We start from the raw sequence: 15,599 nt of genomic DNA, 5'->3' as shown, positions 1-15,599 counted from the left end.
TCATCCTCTAATCAGTCTTAGTGTTCTGTGAACTCCCTCTTCTTCCAACTCCTAACTTCACTTCTTTGTGCGTTTGACACGCCCCGTCTTACTTCTCTCAACACACATTCTTGTCCACGCGGCCATAATTCCATCCATCAACATGTATACCAACATTCTCATCCTCGCTCTCGCCTCGGCCTCCATGGTCTCTGCCCACGGCAAGGTCGCCGTCGTGGTAAGCAATCCCCCTTCTCCTTTCTGCACAAGGCAACAATCATCAGAGACAAGATACTAAACAAGACCAACCGCTCTCTAGACTGGTGATGCAGGCGGCAACACCACTGGCCTGGGTATCCAGGGTGGAGCTGTTCCCGGCACCGGCCCGAACAGCAAGACCGAGGTGGACACGACCATCTTCCAGAAGCTCAATGCCGCATCCAACGGCCTGGGCAAGACCGAGGGCCAGGGTGACAACACCTTGGACATGATGACCGACGTCGTCGCTCAGTCCGGCTCCACCCTGCCCCAGGTTTCCTCCACGGGCGGCACCCTCTCCGGCACCATGCACATTGTCACCACTGATGGCGCCGGCCCCTACAAGGCTATTGTGGACCCCACCGGCCAGGGCGAGTTTGAGTCCGGCACCGAGGCCGACGTGACAACCCAAGTGCCCGGCACGGGCGGTGAGATTGCTCCCGGCCCGCTGAGCAACAACTTTGTGAAGAGGGCGCTGTGGCACATGGGAATCTACAAGCGTGCGTTGAACGTTGACCAGGACTATGTAAGTTTGCAACTTCCCCCAATCCTTCTTTGGACTTCTCGACCCGATCCAGGAATTTGGTGCTGACATATTTGTCTTTCCTTTGCAGCCCATTGCGGTCGCAGTTCCCGCTGGAACCACCTGCACCGGCACAGTTGGCACCATGACGAACGTCTGCCTCATGAAGCTCGCCAACCCCAACCCCGCAGGTCCTTTTGGCGGTGTCGTCGCCTTCCAGATGGCTGGTGCCAACTCTTCGACGACCACTGCCGCCCGCCGGTCTCCCAAGGTCGTGCAGTTCTAAACAATCAAAAACCCTACCAGTACCGACGGCACGGGTCATGACGCTGGCTTCGTCAGGCGCGGAAGTAGGAGGTAATGGAAGCTTGGGTATTGAGACTGATGCTGCTGCTGCTGCTGCTGCTGCTGCTGCGGCTTGTTGATAATAATGATGATCGCTGTACACTTATAGTACATATTCAGTCCTTATATAATGTACACACACTCCTTTTCATTTCTTCTGTGGTGCTCTGTGACTGCGACACTGGTGACTTGAGCTAGGGGCACGAGTATTAAACACTCTCCGTAGAGCTTCTTGGCACTGTACATTGTACACTCGTATCGATGACACGGTATGCGGGATCATGGGTTGGAATCAAGCATGGCCGGGACAGATGTGTCAGTCTTAGTTTTGAGATAGTAACTGTCTCTACCTACAACATCTTCAACCTACAACTTCTTCAACCTACAAAATCTTCAACCTACAACATCTTCAACATACAACATCTTCAATCCTTGGAGATCTTGTGGCTGTAGAACAAAATGGTGTGAACAAATCGTAGCTGCGGAACCAGTGGATTATCTCGCTTTCTTTTGTGAAACTCAAAGTCCTCGACCATAGATGCTGTGCTCACATCGTGGACAATTTGTGTCGTGTGTGCAGCCGGTCACTTTCTATTTCCAACGCCTCGTACCCATCTATGCGGTCGTCCTGCAAAGCCTGTGTACGCCCATGTGGCAATCTTTGGTGGCGAATTATGCACTCTAATGCTCGGCAATCCCTTCGAGGATGCTTGGTGTCCTCCTCTCTCACTCCAAGCTGGCGATGTCGTCCAAGCCGGGCATCGGGTGGGGCGGCTTGTCACGCACCTCGATGCCCGGTCCGATGGGGTGCCGTTGCCTTCTGGACGCTGGGAAGACCTGGCCAAGCGTTCTCGAGTCAGTAACCGTCTGTCCAGCTTATAGCAGGTAGGTGACATACCCTGGTTCCGCTCCAACCTAACCTGAAGGCAGCCTCGTGAGCAAACAACTCGCCGAAGCCCAGCATCATGCCGTTGATGAACGGCAGGACGAGATTTATTGCGGCGCCTCGTATGAGGCCCCATAGGGTGGGAGGTTGGTAGAGTATAAGAGGGGGGGAGTTTGAGGAGGGCGACGTCGCGATGTCTTCGGGAGAATACTGCTCGCTGTCTGAGTGCATCGTCACGCCGGACTCAGCCATTGGGTTTGATGGTTCATCTGAAGCCATTGTAGCCTGGAAGTTGTTTGTGGATGAGGTAATACTGGAGTAAGGAGGAGGAAGACAGTGCTCAGACGTGTCAATTAAGACGAGCGTATCATAGAGGATGTGGGCGTGGAGGTGTTGCTGTTGTTGAAGAGGAGGTCAAGTTGGTGGTGGAACCCAAGTGCCTGGGGAGGTTACGTCGCTAGCTGTTGTGTAGAGCTAGCTGCCTGCCGGGCCGAACTGAGGGACGCGGCACTGCGGTTTGGTTTGCGTTTGGGCGTGGGGGCACTAGCTTCCATCCCCCCTCCACCGTACAGCTTCCGTCATAGCGGGGCGGTCGCTAAAATCGGGCCATTGCGGGGGAGTCGTCGCCCTTTAGCTGCCTACTGCTCGCCCAACACGCCTACTTCAGAGCCGCTGCATTAGTGAACCTGCTGGCATACAGTACTTCAGTCATCACAGCTTCAGACTGGCCAGCTCCCTTTCTTTCCACCTAGCAAGAACCCTCAGTCCCTCTCCATTTCTCTTCTTCAACACAAATCAGGCCCGCGATACTTCCCTCTTTGGGCCCGTCTAGCATTTGCCCTGGTCTCGTACCCCAAGAGGAAACTTACTGCAACCACTCACCTTACCGACCACAGTAACCACACTCGCCAGGATGGCAGATCACGACGACCTGGTGGTGCAGTTCTGCGAGCTAACTGGAGCCAGTGCAGACAGGGTGACTTACATCCTAGAATTCTCGCCAGCCTTTGAGCACGATTGTACTGACCTCTTCAATCCTCGGGGCAGGCTACTCAATACCTCACGGCTAGCAAATGGGACATCTCTTCGGCCGTTGCCTCGTTCTTCGCCGATGACGAGGAAGAAGCCGAAGAACCAGCTGCTGGCTCGTCCTCCCAGGCCACCGCCCCCCAAGATTACACTGGCCCCCGAACCCTCGACGGCCGTCCAGCCCCAAAGTCCGCTGTCCAGCCCTCCGGTTCCTCTAAGAAGCCCGTCAAGAAGAAGGGTCTGGCCACCCTGGGCTCCCTGCGTAGTGGTTCTGGCCATGATCACGATGAAGATGATGACGACGACGACAACGATGATGATTCGGATCGCAAGGGCCCCCGCGACTTGTTTGCTGGTGGTGAGAAGTCTGGTCTGGCTGTTCAAGATCCCGCGCGCCACAGTGCCGATCCTGAGCGCGTCATCAAGGATATTCTAGCCAAGGCAAAGGCGTACGTAACACAGCCACAACCTATTCAGAAGATATATGTATATATACACATGTATTTGAGTGCGTGTATATACTGACGAGGTGTAATCAGCAATGCCAAGCGCGCGACCAGCGAGGAGGAAACCCCCGGTCCATCTCGTTCTTCCAACTTCCGCGGCGGAGGTGTCACAGTCGGTGGCGAGGGTACTGAATCTCGTCGTATCCCCGATCCTCGCGGGCCCCCAGCGCGGGAGGAGCTTCCTACCGTGACACGAACCCTTCATCTTTGGCGCGATGGTTTCTCTATTGAGGATGGCCCTCTGCGCCGCTATTCGGATCCTGAGCACGCCATGGACCTCCAGATGATCCGATCTGGCCGAGCCCCGCTTCACCTCATGGATGTTGAGCACGGTCAGCGGTGCGATGTGAGGCTGCAGCAACACGAGGAGGACTGGCATCAGCTGCCACGGATCTACCGACCCTTCGCAGGCCAGGGGCGACGACTGGGAAGCCCCGTACCTGGTGCTGGTAGTGGCCCATCGACACCTGCGGAGGCTGCCCCCGCCCCCAGCGTTGCGACGGCCCCTGCTGCACCTGCAGCCCCGTCCAACGTCGACAACAGCCAGCCTACCGTTGCTATTCGCTTCCAGCTGCCCGACGGGTCCCGTCTTCCCGCCCGATTCAACCTCAGCAACACCATCGACGATCTTTACCAGTTTGCTAGCAACACATCACCTGAGATGAGGTCTCGTAGCTTCATCATCCAGTCGACCTTCCCAAGCAAGGACCATATCGATCGGGAACAGAAGCTGGAGGACATTGATGCCTTCAAGAGGGGCGGAATTGCCGTCGTGAAGTGGGCCTAAACACCTCGCCAGCAAGTAAAGGAGGTGTGGTCTAGAAACAGAAAACAAGGATGGCGGCAGAAACGAAGACGATAAATGGGCTGTGGCATCGATAATCAACGTGGAAGCGTGCAAGCGATCGGAAAGCGTCCGAAAGCGCATGCATATGGAGTTAACAAGACCGTTTGTTCGAACTAGCAGGCAAGCAAGACGTCAGTGGCGTGCAAAGGTCGATCGCAATCGAAGCGTCGGAGGAACAGGACTATTGACCAGGCCCAGACGAACTGCACGCATAAGGCAGCGTTTGTTGTGATCTCAACCAATACGAGGTTTAGGGTCGTGACGCCCACCTCTTCACGAATACGATTGGCCTTTCGCTTGGGATTCTGCTCGAGATCCTGCCAGGGGGTTAGGACGTCTCGATCGGATCGATGATAACAGGAGTTTGGAGCATGGCACAAAATTGTCGGATACGGGGCATCCCGTCGGAATTAGAAGCTCACGATGCATAGATGCCAACGCTCTCTGCCGAGTGGCCAGAACATGAAACTTTTCTCCTCTGCAGGCCCCCCACCACTTTTCTTCTCTCTCTTCGTCTCTGTCAGTGTTTGTAGGATATTACCAACTTGCACGTTCAGGAGATCCAATGAGGTGCACTAGTCCTCTGCTTTGTTATTCACTCATGCTATGGTCATAGCATCACAATCAAGAAGGGAGATAAAAAGCAGCAGCATATTTGAAGTCCTGATTCCTTCCAACGCCTTACGTTGGGTTTACTTGGTCCTTGAAAGAAAAAGCAAATAGGAGGGATATCATCCAGAACCCAAAAAACATCGCCTTGCCATGCCATGCCATGCCATGCGATACGATACGAAATGTAGAGGACCCCATGGACCCAGAGCCTTTTTCTCAATGGTGGAGGCTGGTACTCTTCCCTCCTCCTTGATTCATCATCATGTCGTAAATCCTTTGAAAAGTTAAATGTTACAGTCTCGCCCGTCGATAGCCGTCCTCACCGTCCTCCTTCTCCTACATCTCCCCCTTATCACGCAGCGGGGGCGGCAGCGGAGCCGCCATCTCTGGCGCCGAAGTCGCCGTAACCGTGCGCAGGCCCCTGTTCGTCACCACTATAGTCCAGACCACCCATCGCGGCGGCAAGGCTGCTCTTAGCAGCGGCGCCGGCACCAGCGGCAGGGGTCTTGTGATCCTTTGCGGGCGGGGAGTCGAGGCGCTCAAAGTGGGCGGCGGCGATCCTGGTGTTGAGCTTGGCGGCGTTGAGGCGGGCCTCGCCGGCGGGCAGGACGAGCTGGATGTAGGTGTTTGTGGTGAAGGTCATGATGACGAAGCTGAAGAGGGTGCCGAGGGTGAGCTGGAACTCCTTGAACTGGTCCGAGTTGCGGCTGGTGCCGGACCAGGCGGCGAGGCGGTTCTTGAAGGTCTTCATGACGTTGCTGAGGCGCTCCTCGCGGTCGCGGTGGGGGTTGCGGGCGGCCTCGTCCGACTTCCAGGTGGACACGACGAGGAAGCTGGTGCGCTCGTACAGGAAGATCTCCTCGGCCTCGATGGCCTGGCCCAGGGCGCCCAGCTCGCGCTCGATGATGGCCAGGTTGGGGATCAGGTCGTGGATGATGCTGGACCAGGCCTTGTACAGCGACTGGTCCCAGATGGAGGTGGCAAAGGGCTGGATGTCCATGCGGGCGGGCCCGGTGGAGGCCATGTTCTGCAGGGCCTCGGCCGTCTTGTGGCGCACGAGGCGCACGCGCTCGTTGAAGACGGCCTCCTTGGTGTTGGGCATGACGAGGTCCATCTTGTGGATGAGGACAAAGACCTTGGCCGAGGGGGAGTACTGGGCCAGCGCGGAGACGATGGAGACGTAGGTGGCCAGGTCGCGGTCAATGTCGCGGGATTCCATGTCGAAGACGTAGATGAGCACGCCCACGGAGCTGAAGACGTGGGCCCGCTGCTGGTTGATGTAGTTCTCCATAAAGGCCTCCTGGCCGCCGCAGTCCCAGAGGTTGAGCGTCAGGTTGCCAAGGAACTTGACGTGCGAGAGGTCGACGTCGATGGTCGCACCACTTTTTTATTACATGTGACATACTTTGTCAGCAAAGCATTATCAGTGGACGTTCAGAGAGAAAGGACTCACAGGCGTCGCGTGTCGACGGCAAGGTAATTGGAGAATATTATGCTCCTCATACTTGACTTGCCCGACCCGCTCTTGCCCATCAGGAGGACCTTTCTCTTCTTGGTCTTCTTGATCTCGGCAGCAGGACCACCAGAGACCATGTGGGAGGATGACGAAGGAGCGGCGCCAGGCGGCGGGCCGCGCGTAGAATGGTCCATCTCGAGGTGGTTGGTTTGAAAGGGAATGAGGATTGACTCCGAAGAGTCAGTCGATGGTGAGAAAGCTCTCGATTTCCTATGAAGAATGAGAAAACACAAAAATGAGAGGGAGGACGGGTGCAGCGTTGGTGGTGTTGTTGTTCTGGTGGGATACTGCAGATATCGCGGCTTCTTGCAGATGCTCTTCCTTGACTATGAGCTGTGGTGGTGTGTGAGTGGTGAATTCAGCAGGCACTCAAACAAGCCGGAATGAGATTTAGGCTGATAGCCTGTCAGTGTGGCGCAGTTGATCCTGTTGTGGCTGACAAGGAGTTTTGGTAGGATCGGAGTTAACGATTAGCTATATACTTAAGCCCGAAGTGTGGCGTTCCTGGTCTTCCTCCTCCAGTTGTAAATATCACACCTCAGTGGGCCACCTACTAAATACAAGCAAAGTAGGACGTTAAACATAGATGGAGTCTGTCAATTGAGATTTCAACATGGTCTCTTGGATTTCTAGACGCTCAAGTTTCGGCAAAAAGGGGAATACCAAACTAGGCAATGAGATTCACCCGTTCGAATTGAGAGTAATTAGAGAAGAGTTCTTGTTGTACTGTATTGTGTTGAAGGGAATCAATCGATGCTTTGCGGAGAGACTTGGTATTGGATAGACTTCTCGGATTCTGGCCGGGGTTGGAATAAATACGAGTCCTCGAACATTTTCTGACAATTCCACTAATCACATCAAGTTCATAATGAGTATTGAGATTCATTATGGCCCTTCTGATGTACCCTGAGGTCAATAGCCTGAGTTCCCCTCTGTTCCCCTCAAGACGTCTCATCGAGAATAATGTGTGCCGGGCTCGGCGGTACATCCCCAGTCTCCCACTCTGTCATGTTCTCCCCCACAAAGAACTCAATTGTCCCGCCGTCGACCATGACATCCTCATGAGTAAACCAATTCTTGTCCCAGTCCTGACCGTTGATCTTGACACTTTGCACAAAGTAGCCCTGTTGACCAAGGAGAGCACCATCTCCCGTGGTGTGGCTGATGATCCGCAGGTTCTTGTCGCCATTGATGGTCATGTTGATATCGGTGAACCAGGGCGAGCCAAGCAGATAGACGGGCTGTGTGACGATAGGGTAGAGGCCCAGCATCTGCCAGATGAGCCACGAGTTGAGAGCACCTGCGTCGCTGTTGCCTGGAACACCGTACTGGGCGTCGTGGAAGTACTCATTGGCCAGGGCACGAGACTGGTTGACCGACTTGTACTGCTTGTTGAGGTAGTGATATAGGTACGGCGTGGCAAAGTCTGGCTCGTTACTGTGCGTCTTGTCAGTCAATTATCATTGGAAGTTTCGCCCAATCCACATCCTGAATGGCCGAGTGAAGAAGGACGTACCCAATGTTCATGATGGTTGTTATGCCGGCACCATTCTCATCAAGGTTCTGTTCTGACGTGTTTGGCATGAACTGGAGATTATCAACCAAAGTTAGCTGGGTTCGAAAGCTCGGGAGGTAGTGATTTTCATTTGGACGCACAATATAATCCAGTCTCCTCTCGAACTCGGTCTCTCCTCCCATAAACTGGATAAGTGTCTCCATATCGTGGGGAACGACAAAGCTATACTCGAACGGCACCGCCTCGTAGCTGATGGCGCTCCACTCACACGCACCACAGAGCGCCGGGTTGTACGTATCAGGCGACTCCCAGGCGCCAGAAGAGTTCTTGGGCGCCAGGAACCCAGTAAAACCAGCATGTTCGACGTCTGCGTTCCAGATATTCTGCCACCCGGCAGACCGATTCCGATACTTGTCGACATCGGCCGCGGAGCCCTCGCCCGCAGCAACGACGCTCAGCGCGTAGTCGTTGAGGGAATACTCGACCGTCTTGGAGACAGGCCTCGTGCTGCGGTCGAACGAGACGTAGCCGAGCGGGATCCAGTCGTACAGCGAGCCGCGACCCTCCTTCACGCTGCCCAGCTGGTCGAGGATGCTGAATGTGTTCTGCGGTTGCACCTCGGCGTCCTTGAGCATGGCTTGGTACCCTGTTGTCCAGTTGATGGACATGGAAGGGTCGCTTGTGTTTTGCCCGAGACCCTTGACGTAGGCGTCAGCCAGGACGTTGTCTGCGTTGCTGCCGCCCTGGACAAGGCCGTTGTAGTTGCCGCTGCGCCCGTCTGGCATGTATCCTTCCCAGACATAGGTGTCGATCAGGCTGCGGACCATGCCTACGTATGCGGCTGGCTGCAGTAGGTGGTAGAGGCTGACCGTGCAGCGGAAGATGTCCCAGAGCGTATCTGTGTTTTCAGGTGTTTAGCATTTGCATGTATGACCAAGTGAGGAAGTAACTTACAAAAGTCATCCCAGTACGGCTCTCCAGAGTCCCAAAGCGGATTCTGACCTGTTCTGTTCGAAGGCATAAGATGCATGAAATACAGCGACGAGTACAACAGTGTCAGGTAAATCGTGTTGGCCGTATCATCCGTAGCTACCTGGATGTTGCTGAAGACGGCCTCATTCCACTCCTCTACAGCGGTCTCGACGACGCTGCTGAGATCCCAAGTGGGTATCTCATCATCCTTCTGCTGGCAGGCGTCCGCCTCCGACATGAAGGAGATTCCGACTCGTGATCTGATGATAGTGCTCTCATCTGTGCTGTCCGCCCAGGAGAAGAGCACCCCGACCCGGTCGCCCGGCACAAACGGGCCGCCTGTAGTTTCGGACGAGATGCCAACACTACTACTATTGCTATCCGTGGCATCTGAGAAGACAGCCTGCGGAGTTCCTCCCTGGTCAAAGGTGTGGTATCTGACCATAGGCTCTGTGTTTCTCCCGCGGAAGTATTGAATCTCGGCTGGCTCTGTATCGAACTCGCCGCAGAAATAGACGACGAAGGGTGCCCCCTCGTTCCAGCCTGCACCATATGTCGCATGGCCCTTGTACTGGGTCGTATTGCTATCGGTGGCAGAGTCTTGCCCTGCCTCCACCACTGCTCCTAGGTAGACCTGGCTAGTGTACCCACCGTTTTCAGAAGGTAGGTAATGGGAAAGGTCGACCAGGACGTGCTTCTCACCCGCAGGAAAGGTATATTGCAAGATGCCCGAGTGCCTCGCGGCCGAGAGCTCAACCTTGACCCCGCTGAGAAGTTCGGTGCTGTAGTATCCGACACTAGCTGTGTCGTTCACCACACGGCGTTGCCAGTACGTGGTGTTGTCCAGCACGTTGACTGGAGGCGCAACGCTTGTCAGTGGCATTTGAGATATTATGCCTAGGATAGAAGTCAGCTTTATAGTTCTTCAAACTTGGAATAGGTATTATTGCTTCGTCCGGAGCATGAGATAGAGTTGACAAACCGTATTTAGGAGCCCCTCCGGTTCCGCTCTCGTGCATCATGCTGAAAGCTGTGACCTGATTATTGCTCAAGATTTTAGTACAGTAGTGAATCTTCAAAACAGCAGGAAGTTTTTCGGCCCAGGTGTGGACTGACATTACCCTCTGGCGTCCAGCCTCCATTGATGACTGAGTCTGCCCCAAAAGGCTCCCATGTGTCGGCTCCAAGCTTGACCACACCAAAAGGAAGAGCGCCGCCGACAAAGATATCACCGCCTCCATCTGAAAAGTACAGTATTTGATCTATCAGTCTCACCGCCAACCAGCCCTCACGTCTTTTCTTGGGTCGTGACTAACATGCTTCACCGGGATATGGGCCAGAGCCCCCAATAAACGGATTCACCTGTATATAAGACCTTGATTAGGAGTTCTAATGAAGATGCTGGACGCAGGTAGTCAATCTTACATATTGAGAATAATTTGTCTGAGCTGAGGCTTCAAGGACGAGGAGACCCAAGGCCACCACAAGGGCGGTGATCTTGGAAGTTACAGACCAGGACATTCTTCCAATGAGATGATTGATGAATAAGTAGTATATTGGAAAGCCAATGGTTGTATGGACGAGTGCCAGGGTTCCTGTGAGTAATTGTTGTCGTGCTTCAGGCGTCGGGCATCTGCATGTAAGTCACCACGGCCAGAGGCAGCACCACAGGATGTCGAGAGGGGTAGATGAAGAACAAGATCACTAAATTAGGTTGAGCGACAGTTTACCATAACTAAGATCTCCACCGATGACGATAGTATTGATCATGGCTAAGGAGGGGGCTTTCTCCTAATAGCTATTATACTAAAACCTAAACGTGCGTTCTTCCCCGCAAACCCACCCTCTTGCAGACCGCAGGATGCAGTGACACCTGACCAGAAGATCATCGTGCTCTTCTTACCGCGACCATCATATGAAAGGTCCCTGTCTCCGTGCAGCTGCACCTAAAATTTGACCGTCGCACGGACGTCTCGGTACCGATGTTACGTTCCTCGGGGGCTCGTGACAATGTAGCCCGGAATGCCCTCATGAGAGTTCGGTGTTGAGACGGCCAACCTGGACCTTGATCCTGGATAGTTCCTTACCCCATGTCGTCACAAGGTTGTAGTTGATACTCTACAGTATACAATGTAACCTTGAAGAAATGAAAATGAAAGAGTAAGAACCCTAGAAAAAACCAGAAAAACCAGAACTTAACAGCAGAACCTAGGAAACTTGCTTTGGCAGACGCAATGTCTACATCAGTAACTATCGACAAGATCCCTAGGTCGCAATGTGGCGCCCGCCACCGACACAGCATAGTGATGAAGTTCAAGAAAGAGCGTGAAGATCTTTGGACTATTAATCAATCTACGGATCAGCAGACCAGCTAATCTTTAGTAATAATTACTGCATGTCTACATGTAAAACAGAACGGGAGGAAGATGTGAAAAGTGATACATAGAGGATCAACAGATCAATTCAAGACTCGGACTGAGATGGTGGCTGTCCCCAGATGGTCCTGTCCTCCAGCCATGTCCAAACCATAGCATTCCCCTCGTGCGCATTCCTCACCACCAGCCCATCCCTCGGGTCCATGCTAGGCCCAGGATCATTCAGCATCTCCACGCACCTCGTGCGCGCCTTGCCAACCTCGAGGATCGTCCCACCCACGAGCCCTTCCTCCTCGACACACCGCAACATCGCGACAGCGACCTCATCCGGCGTCACCCAGCCGTCCTGCGCAGGGTCGATAAACGCCATCTTCTCCGGATTCTCTTCCCAGAGCGGCGTGCGCACCACCCCAGGCGCCACGGCGTTGACACGGATCCCATGCCTGGCCTCGAGCGGCGCAAGACTCCTCACGAACCCTGTGATTCCGAACTTGGAGGCCCCATACAGCGGCGCGTTGAGGTTGGCCATCTGCCCGGCCACTGAGCCGATGTGCACGATCCTCTTGGGTGTCGTCGTTGTCGTCGTTGTCATCGTCGATTGATTGGCGGGGTGCAGCCAGCGCGACATGGCCAGCTGCGTCGCTCGGATGGGGTGCGTCAGGTTGATGTCCAGCAGCGCGTAGTGGCCCGCGTCGACGGCGTCTGTGCTCGCAGCGCTGCCGGGCGGGTGCCAGAAACTCGACCAGTGCGGCTCATACACACCCGCACCAGGGCAGACGATGTCGACGCCGCCGAACTCGCGGTGCGCGACGTCGAACATGTGGGCCAGCGCAGGCCACGAGGTCACGTCTGTCTTGACGAAGACGGCGCGTGAGGTGGTTGTTTTGTTGGGGTCGCTGTGTGCTTTGACGAGGTCCTCTGCCTCGGGCCGGAGGGCTAGGTCTGCGAGGACGACGTTGCATTTGCGGTTGAGGAGAAGGGCGGCGAAGGAGAGGTTGATGCCTTGGTCTTTTTGTCAGCTGTTTGCGTTCAGGGGAGAATTTTACTTGTTTGGATGGGAATAGGAAGTCGGAGAGATTTCTTTGTCTATTTTTCTTGTGCTTACCAGATCCAGCGCCGGTTACTATCGCGGTTTTGCCGGCAACATTGAAAGGAGCCGATGGTGGAGGAGGGCTTTGAGGAGTGACAGTGGCCATGATGGTGGTGAGAAAGCTTTGGGCTGGCGAGTACAGTATTGTTTCGTTTTCACAGGACAGCGTGTAGATACTTATACTTGACGTGTGTGAGATGATGGGCTATAGGGGTCTTTTTCTTTTGTCAAAGCTGCACTATCAGTAAAACATATCGTAAACGAAAAGTCTTGTCAAGAGGACAGGGCGGCGGTTGATGTCGACCCGAGCACGACGATCGTGCGGTGGGGGGTCGACTCTGACCCGAATGCACTCTTGAGGTCACAAGTCAGTCAGTCCCCCCTCAGGCCAAGGAATTCTCCTCACAGCCCACAGCAACACGTTCAAGCAGCGGGGAACAAAAGCTACCAAATTGTGGATCACGTCGCCGTGGAGTGGCCCTCGAACATATGAATATAACAGGTCTTCACCCGACGCGCAAGTGATCTGATTCTTGTATTTATACATGTTTCGTGATAGGCATCGCACATTATTTCATGTCAAAACGTCAAGCTAGCTCTTTTGGAAACAAATCTGTACCCGCAATATGAGGTGTCAGTTCGTACCATTCGTGACTTAGTCTTCATCTCAGTATTTCAAGAATACTTAATGACATCTTGGGCTTCTGGTGATCTTGTTGTCTTGCCTGGCCTCTACTCATTATCATTCTTTGCTATGATCAACGAGTATGGTTATGTTGTACAGTTTACCTAGCTCTTCTCATTGATCCTTTTCTTTTTTATTGCAACACGTTGCCCTCTGTATTACCCGGCAAACACGTCCCCCCCCCCCCCTCTTTGTCAACAGCACCCAATAGCCTTCCCAGAATTCTTTCATGGTGCCCGCAGCCTATCTGGCTCAGATATCCGACACCATATGGCCCTCGCGAGGCCACCCCACCAGACACACTGGCAGCTGCTGTTGTAGGCTGTTGCGGCTCACAAATCGAGCCCCAGGCACACGAGCAGCATCCCAGAACACATAGCCCAACCTGCGGAAAGGGTAGTCCCACCAGGGGAGCGAGTGTGCCAGGCCAGGAAACTGGGCCGACGGGCGGTGCGCGCGCCAGCTCTGCCAGAGGGCATTCGGGTAGTCGACCGGGTCCGAGCTGCCCTGTGGGCGCGTGTGGGAGACGACACGGAGCCGTCGCACGTGCGGTGGGACGGCCAAGTTGTAGTACACGATGTTGCGGATGCTGAAGACCTGGTCGGCTCGCAGCGGGGTGGTGGGAGGCGTCCTGAGGAACCGGCGCAGCTCTCTGCACTTCTCGACGGTGGGGCGCGCCTTGAGGGTCCGCACGAGGTGGCCCAGGCTGGTTGCGTTGAGTCGGCAGAGCGCGGGCATCTGAAGATGCCGGAGAATGACGAAATCACTGAAACGAGTCCTGGTCACGACCACGACACCGTCGGGTTGGGTCCAGCTGACCACACGGAAGGAGAAGCTCTAATGAAAGCAGCGTGAGCTTGTTAGCAACGGAATTCGTGGGAAGAACCAAAAAAGGGTGAATGACTTACGCTGGGTTCCTGGAGGTCGTATGGCCATCTAAAGAAACAATAGATGACCAGGCGCCAGAGGCGTTCTTGCTGCTCTAGGATGCATCTGATCTCCTCTGCCTGGAACATCGGAATGCTCGTAAGAAACGAGACGCATAGGTCCTGAGAGCCGGTGTGCATGTACACCAGCTTGAAGAGCTCGGCCTGCAGGGTCGCCCGGTAGAAGCGACGACGCTCGCGGGAGGACAAGGTGGCAAAGGCATCGTGGTTAGGTGTCTTTGGCAAGAAAGCGCGGTGGGCCCACCTGGGGAACAGGTAGGCTGCGCCCCTGGCGTTGGGCGCCTGACACTTGAGGGCGTAGTCATCGATGAAATCTCTGGCCGTGGCCAGAAGATGCATCGCTGCCTTCACGTGTCTCGCACTGGTGTTGCGGCTGACGAAGGCGCCTGAGGTCTGCCACAGGTGGAGGTGTTCAAGCACGGCATCACAATGCTGGTTGCACGTTGGCTGGTTGTAGACGTTGTCGGTCACCTCCCAAGCATTGGGCTCAGATTGAGCCCAATCGGCTTTCCAGGTGTCCGACATCGTGAATGAGTTCAAGACGCGCGTGATGTCTTGAAGGGACTCGTCAAAAGTACGTTCCTGTGATATGTACGAATTAGTCATGTGTGAATATTCATAGAAACTTGAAAAGAGCCGAGTTGGTGGACATACCTCAGCTGAATGCTCGCACAACATGGGAAACTTGACAATGCCGAGGGCCATGTTCATGGTGGAAAGACCGTAGTAGTTGCAGGCGACGTGTAGCATCGTGGACCGCTTATTGTACAGGAATACGTGGTAGAGTCCCCGGCATGTTGAGATTAGCGACAGGAGGTCTTTGAAGTTAGTGACCTCCTCGAGAACCTCGAACAGCACTTCGAGCGGTAGGCGTGTCAAACGAAGACCGCGTGGCTTGAACGCCGACACCTGACTGGGACACGCCATTGCTCGTTTGTCCGTTTGCGAATGTGTCGAAGCAGTGAAAATGGATACCATGATTGTAGTATCAAGATATGGTTTGCTGTGGTTCCTCGAGGCCAGATGTTGTCAGGCTGGATCGGGAAAGGACAGGAAATCAGAGTCTGAAAGTTGATTAAATAGAGGTTGCGAGGGTATCAGCTTTAGGCAACACATTATGCTGTTGACTAAAAACGTCAATGTTTTTGCCTGGCTTTGGATGACGAGAAGTGAATTTGGGAAAGGGGATATGCTATTCGCCTCATCCTTTATTGCTTCTATCCCGTGTCCCTGATCGTCCAGTCAACCCTCAGTCGCTACCTGAACAATGCTGTCTGTTAATAACGTGTATGTATGAGCTATCTGGCCGTGAAACAAAATTTGACGATTAACTTTCAAGTTGTTTTATTGGCTGCCTTGAGTTCATATTCTGTGAATAGCAAGCTTTGTTGTCAAATTTCCAGTGTCGCCACTGTCACCTCAATTTGACTGAATGATTAGACTTGACCTCCCTCATCCAGTTTGCATGTCTACAACCACATTGTTCTACATAGATTTGAAGATAAGTGAACAA

The 15,599-nt window shown here is 54.1% G+C and overlaps 5 protein-coding genes across 5 annotated transcripts; 1 reads left to right on the top strand and 4 right to left on the bottom strand.

Moving 5' to 3' along the window:
• Positions 1–2,904: 2,904 nt before the first annotated feature.
• Positions 2,905–4,313, top strand: M406DRAFT_244537 (SEP-domain-containing protein; the record flags this gene model as incomplete). Its single annotated transcript, XM_040916265.1, has 3 exons — positions 2,905–2,967; positions 3,039–3,469; positions 3,560–4,313. 3 exons carry the CDS (start codon positions 2,905–2,907, stop codon positions 4,311–4,313), a joined length of 1,248 nt encoding a protein of 415 aa, XP_040782296.1.
• Positions 4,314–5,321: 1,008 nt separating this feature from the next.
• M406DRAFT_97137 (uncharacterized protein) lies at positions 5,322–6,578 on the bottom strand (the record flags this gene model as incomplete). The annotated part of the gene is made up of 3 exons (XM_040926355.1): positions 5,322–5,419; positions 5,478–6,367; positions 6,439–6,578. 3 exons carry the CDS (start codon positions 6,576–6,578, stop codon positions 5,322–5,324), a joined length of 1,128 nt encoding a protein of 375 aa, XP_040782295.1.
• An 864-nt stretch (positions 6,579–7,442) lies between these two features.
• M406DRAFT_67643 (family 92 glycoside hydrolase) lies at positions 7,443–10,510 on the bottom strand (the record flags this gene model as incomplete). The annotated part of the gene is made up of 8 exons (XM_040925078.1): positions 7,443–7,938; positions 8,018–8,088; positions 8,158–8,915; positions 8,972–9,886; positions 9,972–10,026; positions 10,106–10,230; positions 10,306–10,351; positions 10,415–10,510. 8 exons carry the CDS (start codon positions 10,508–10,510, stop codon positions 7,443–7,445), a joined length of 2,562 nt encoding a protein of 853 aa, XP_040782405.1.
• A 942-nt stretch (positions 10,511–11,452) lies between these two features.
• Positions 11,453–12,560, bottom strand: M406DRAFT_245007 (NAD(P)-binding protein; the record flags this gene model as incomplete). The annotated part of the gene is made up of 2 exons (XM_040916293.1): positions 11,453–12,366; positions 12,470–12,560. 2 exons carry the CDS (start codon positions 12,558–12,560, stop codon positions 11,453–11,455), a joined length of 1,005 nt encoding a protein of 334 aa, XP_040782294.1.
• An 831-nt stretch (positions 12,561–13,391) lies between these two features.
• M406DRAFT_326717 (uncharacterized protein) lies at positions 13,392–15,013 on the bottom strand (the record flags this gene model as incomplete). Its single annotated transcript, XM_040920123.1, has 3 exons — positions 13,392–13,976; positions 14,048–14,668; positions 14,741–15,013. 3 exons carry the CDS (start codon positions 15,011–15,013, stop codon positions 13,392–13,394), a joined length of 1,479 nt encoding a protein of 492 aa, XP_040782293.1.
• Positions 15,014–15,599: the final 586 nt, after the last annotated feature.

This window comes from Cryphonectria parasitica (genome assembly GCF_011745365.1).
Source record: "Cryphonectria parasitica EP155 unplaced genomic scaffold M406scaffold_1, whole genome shotgun sequence".
Lineage (NCBI taxonomy): Eukaryota > Fungi > Ascomycota > Sordariomycetes > Diaporthales > Cryphonectriaceae > Cryphonectria > Cryphonectria parasitica.
Note: the sequence above shows the minus strand (reverse complement) of the source record. Positions and strands in the feature narration are given on the sequence as shown.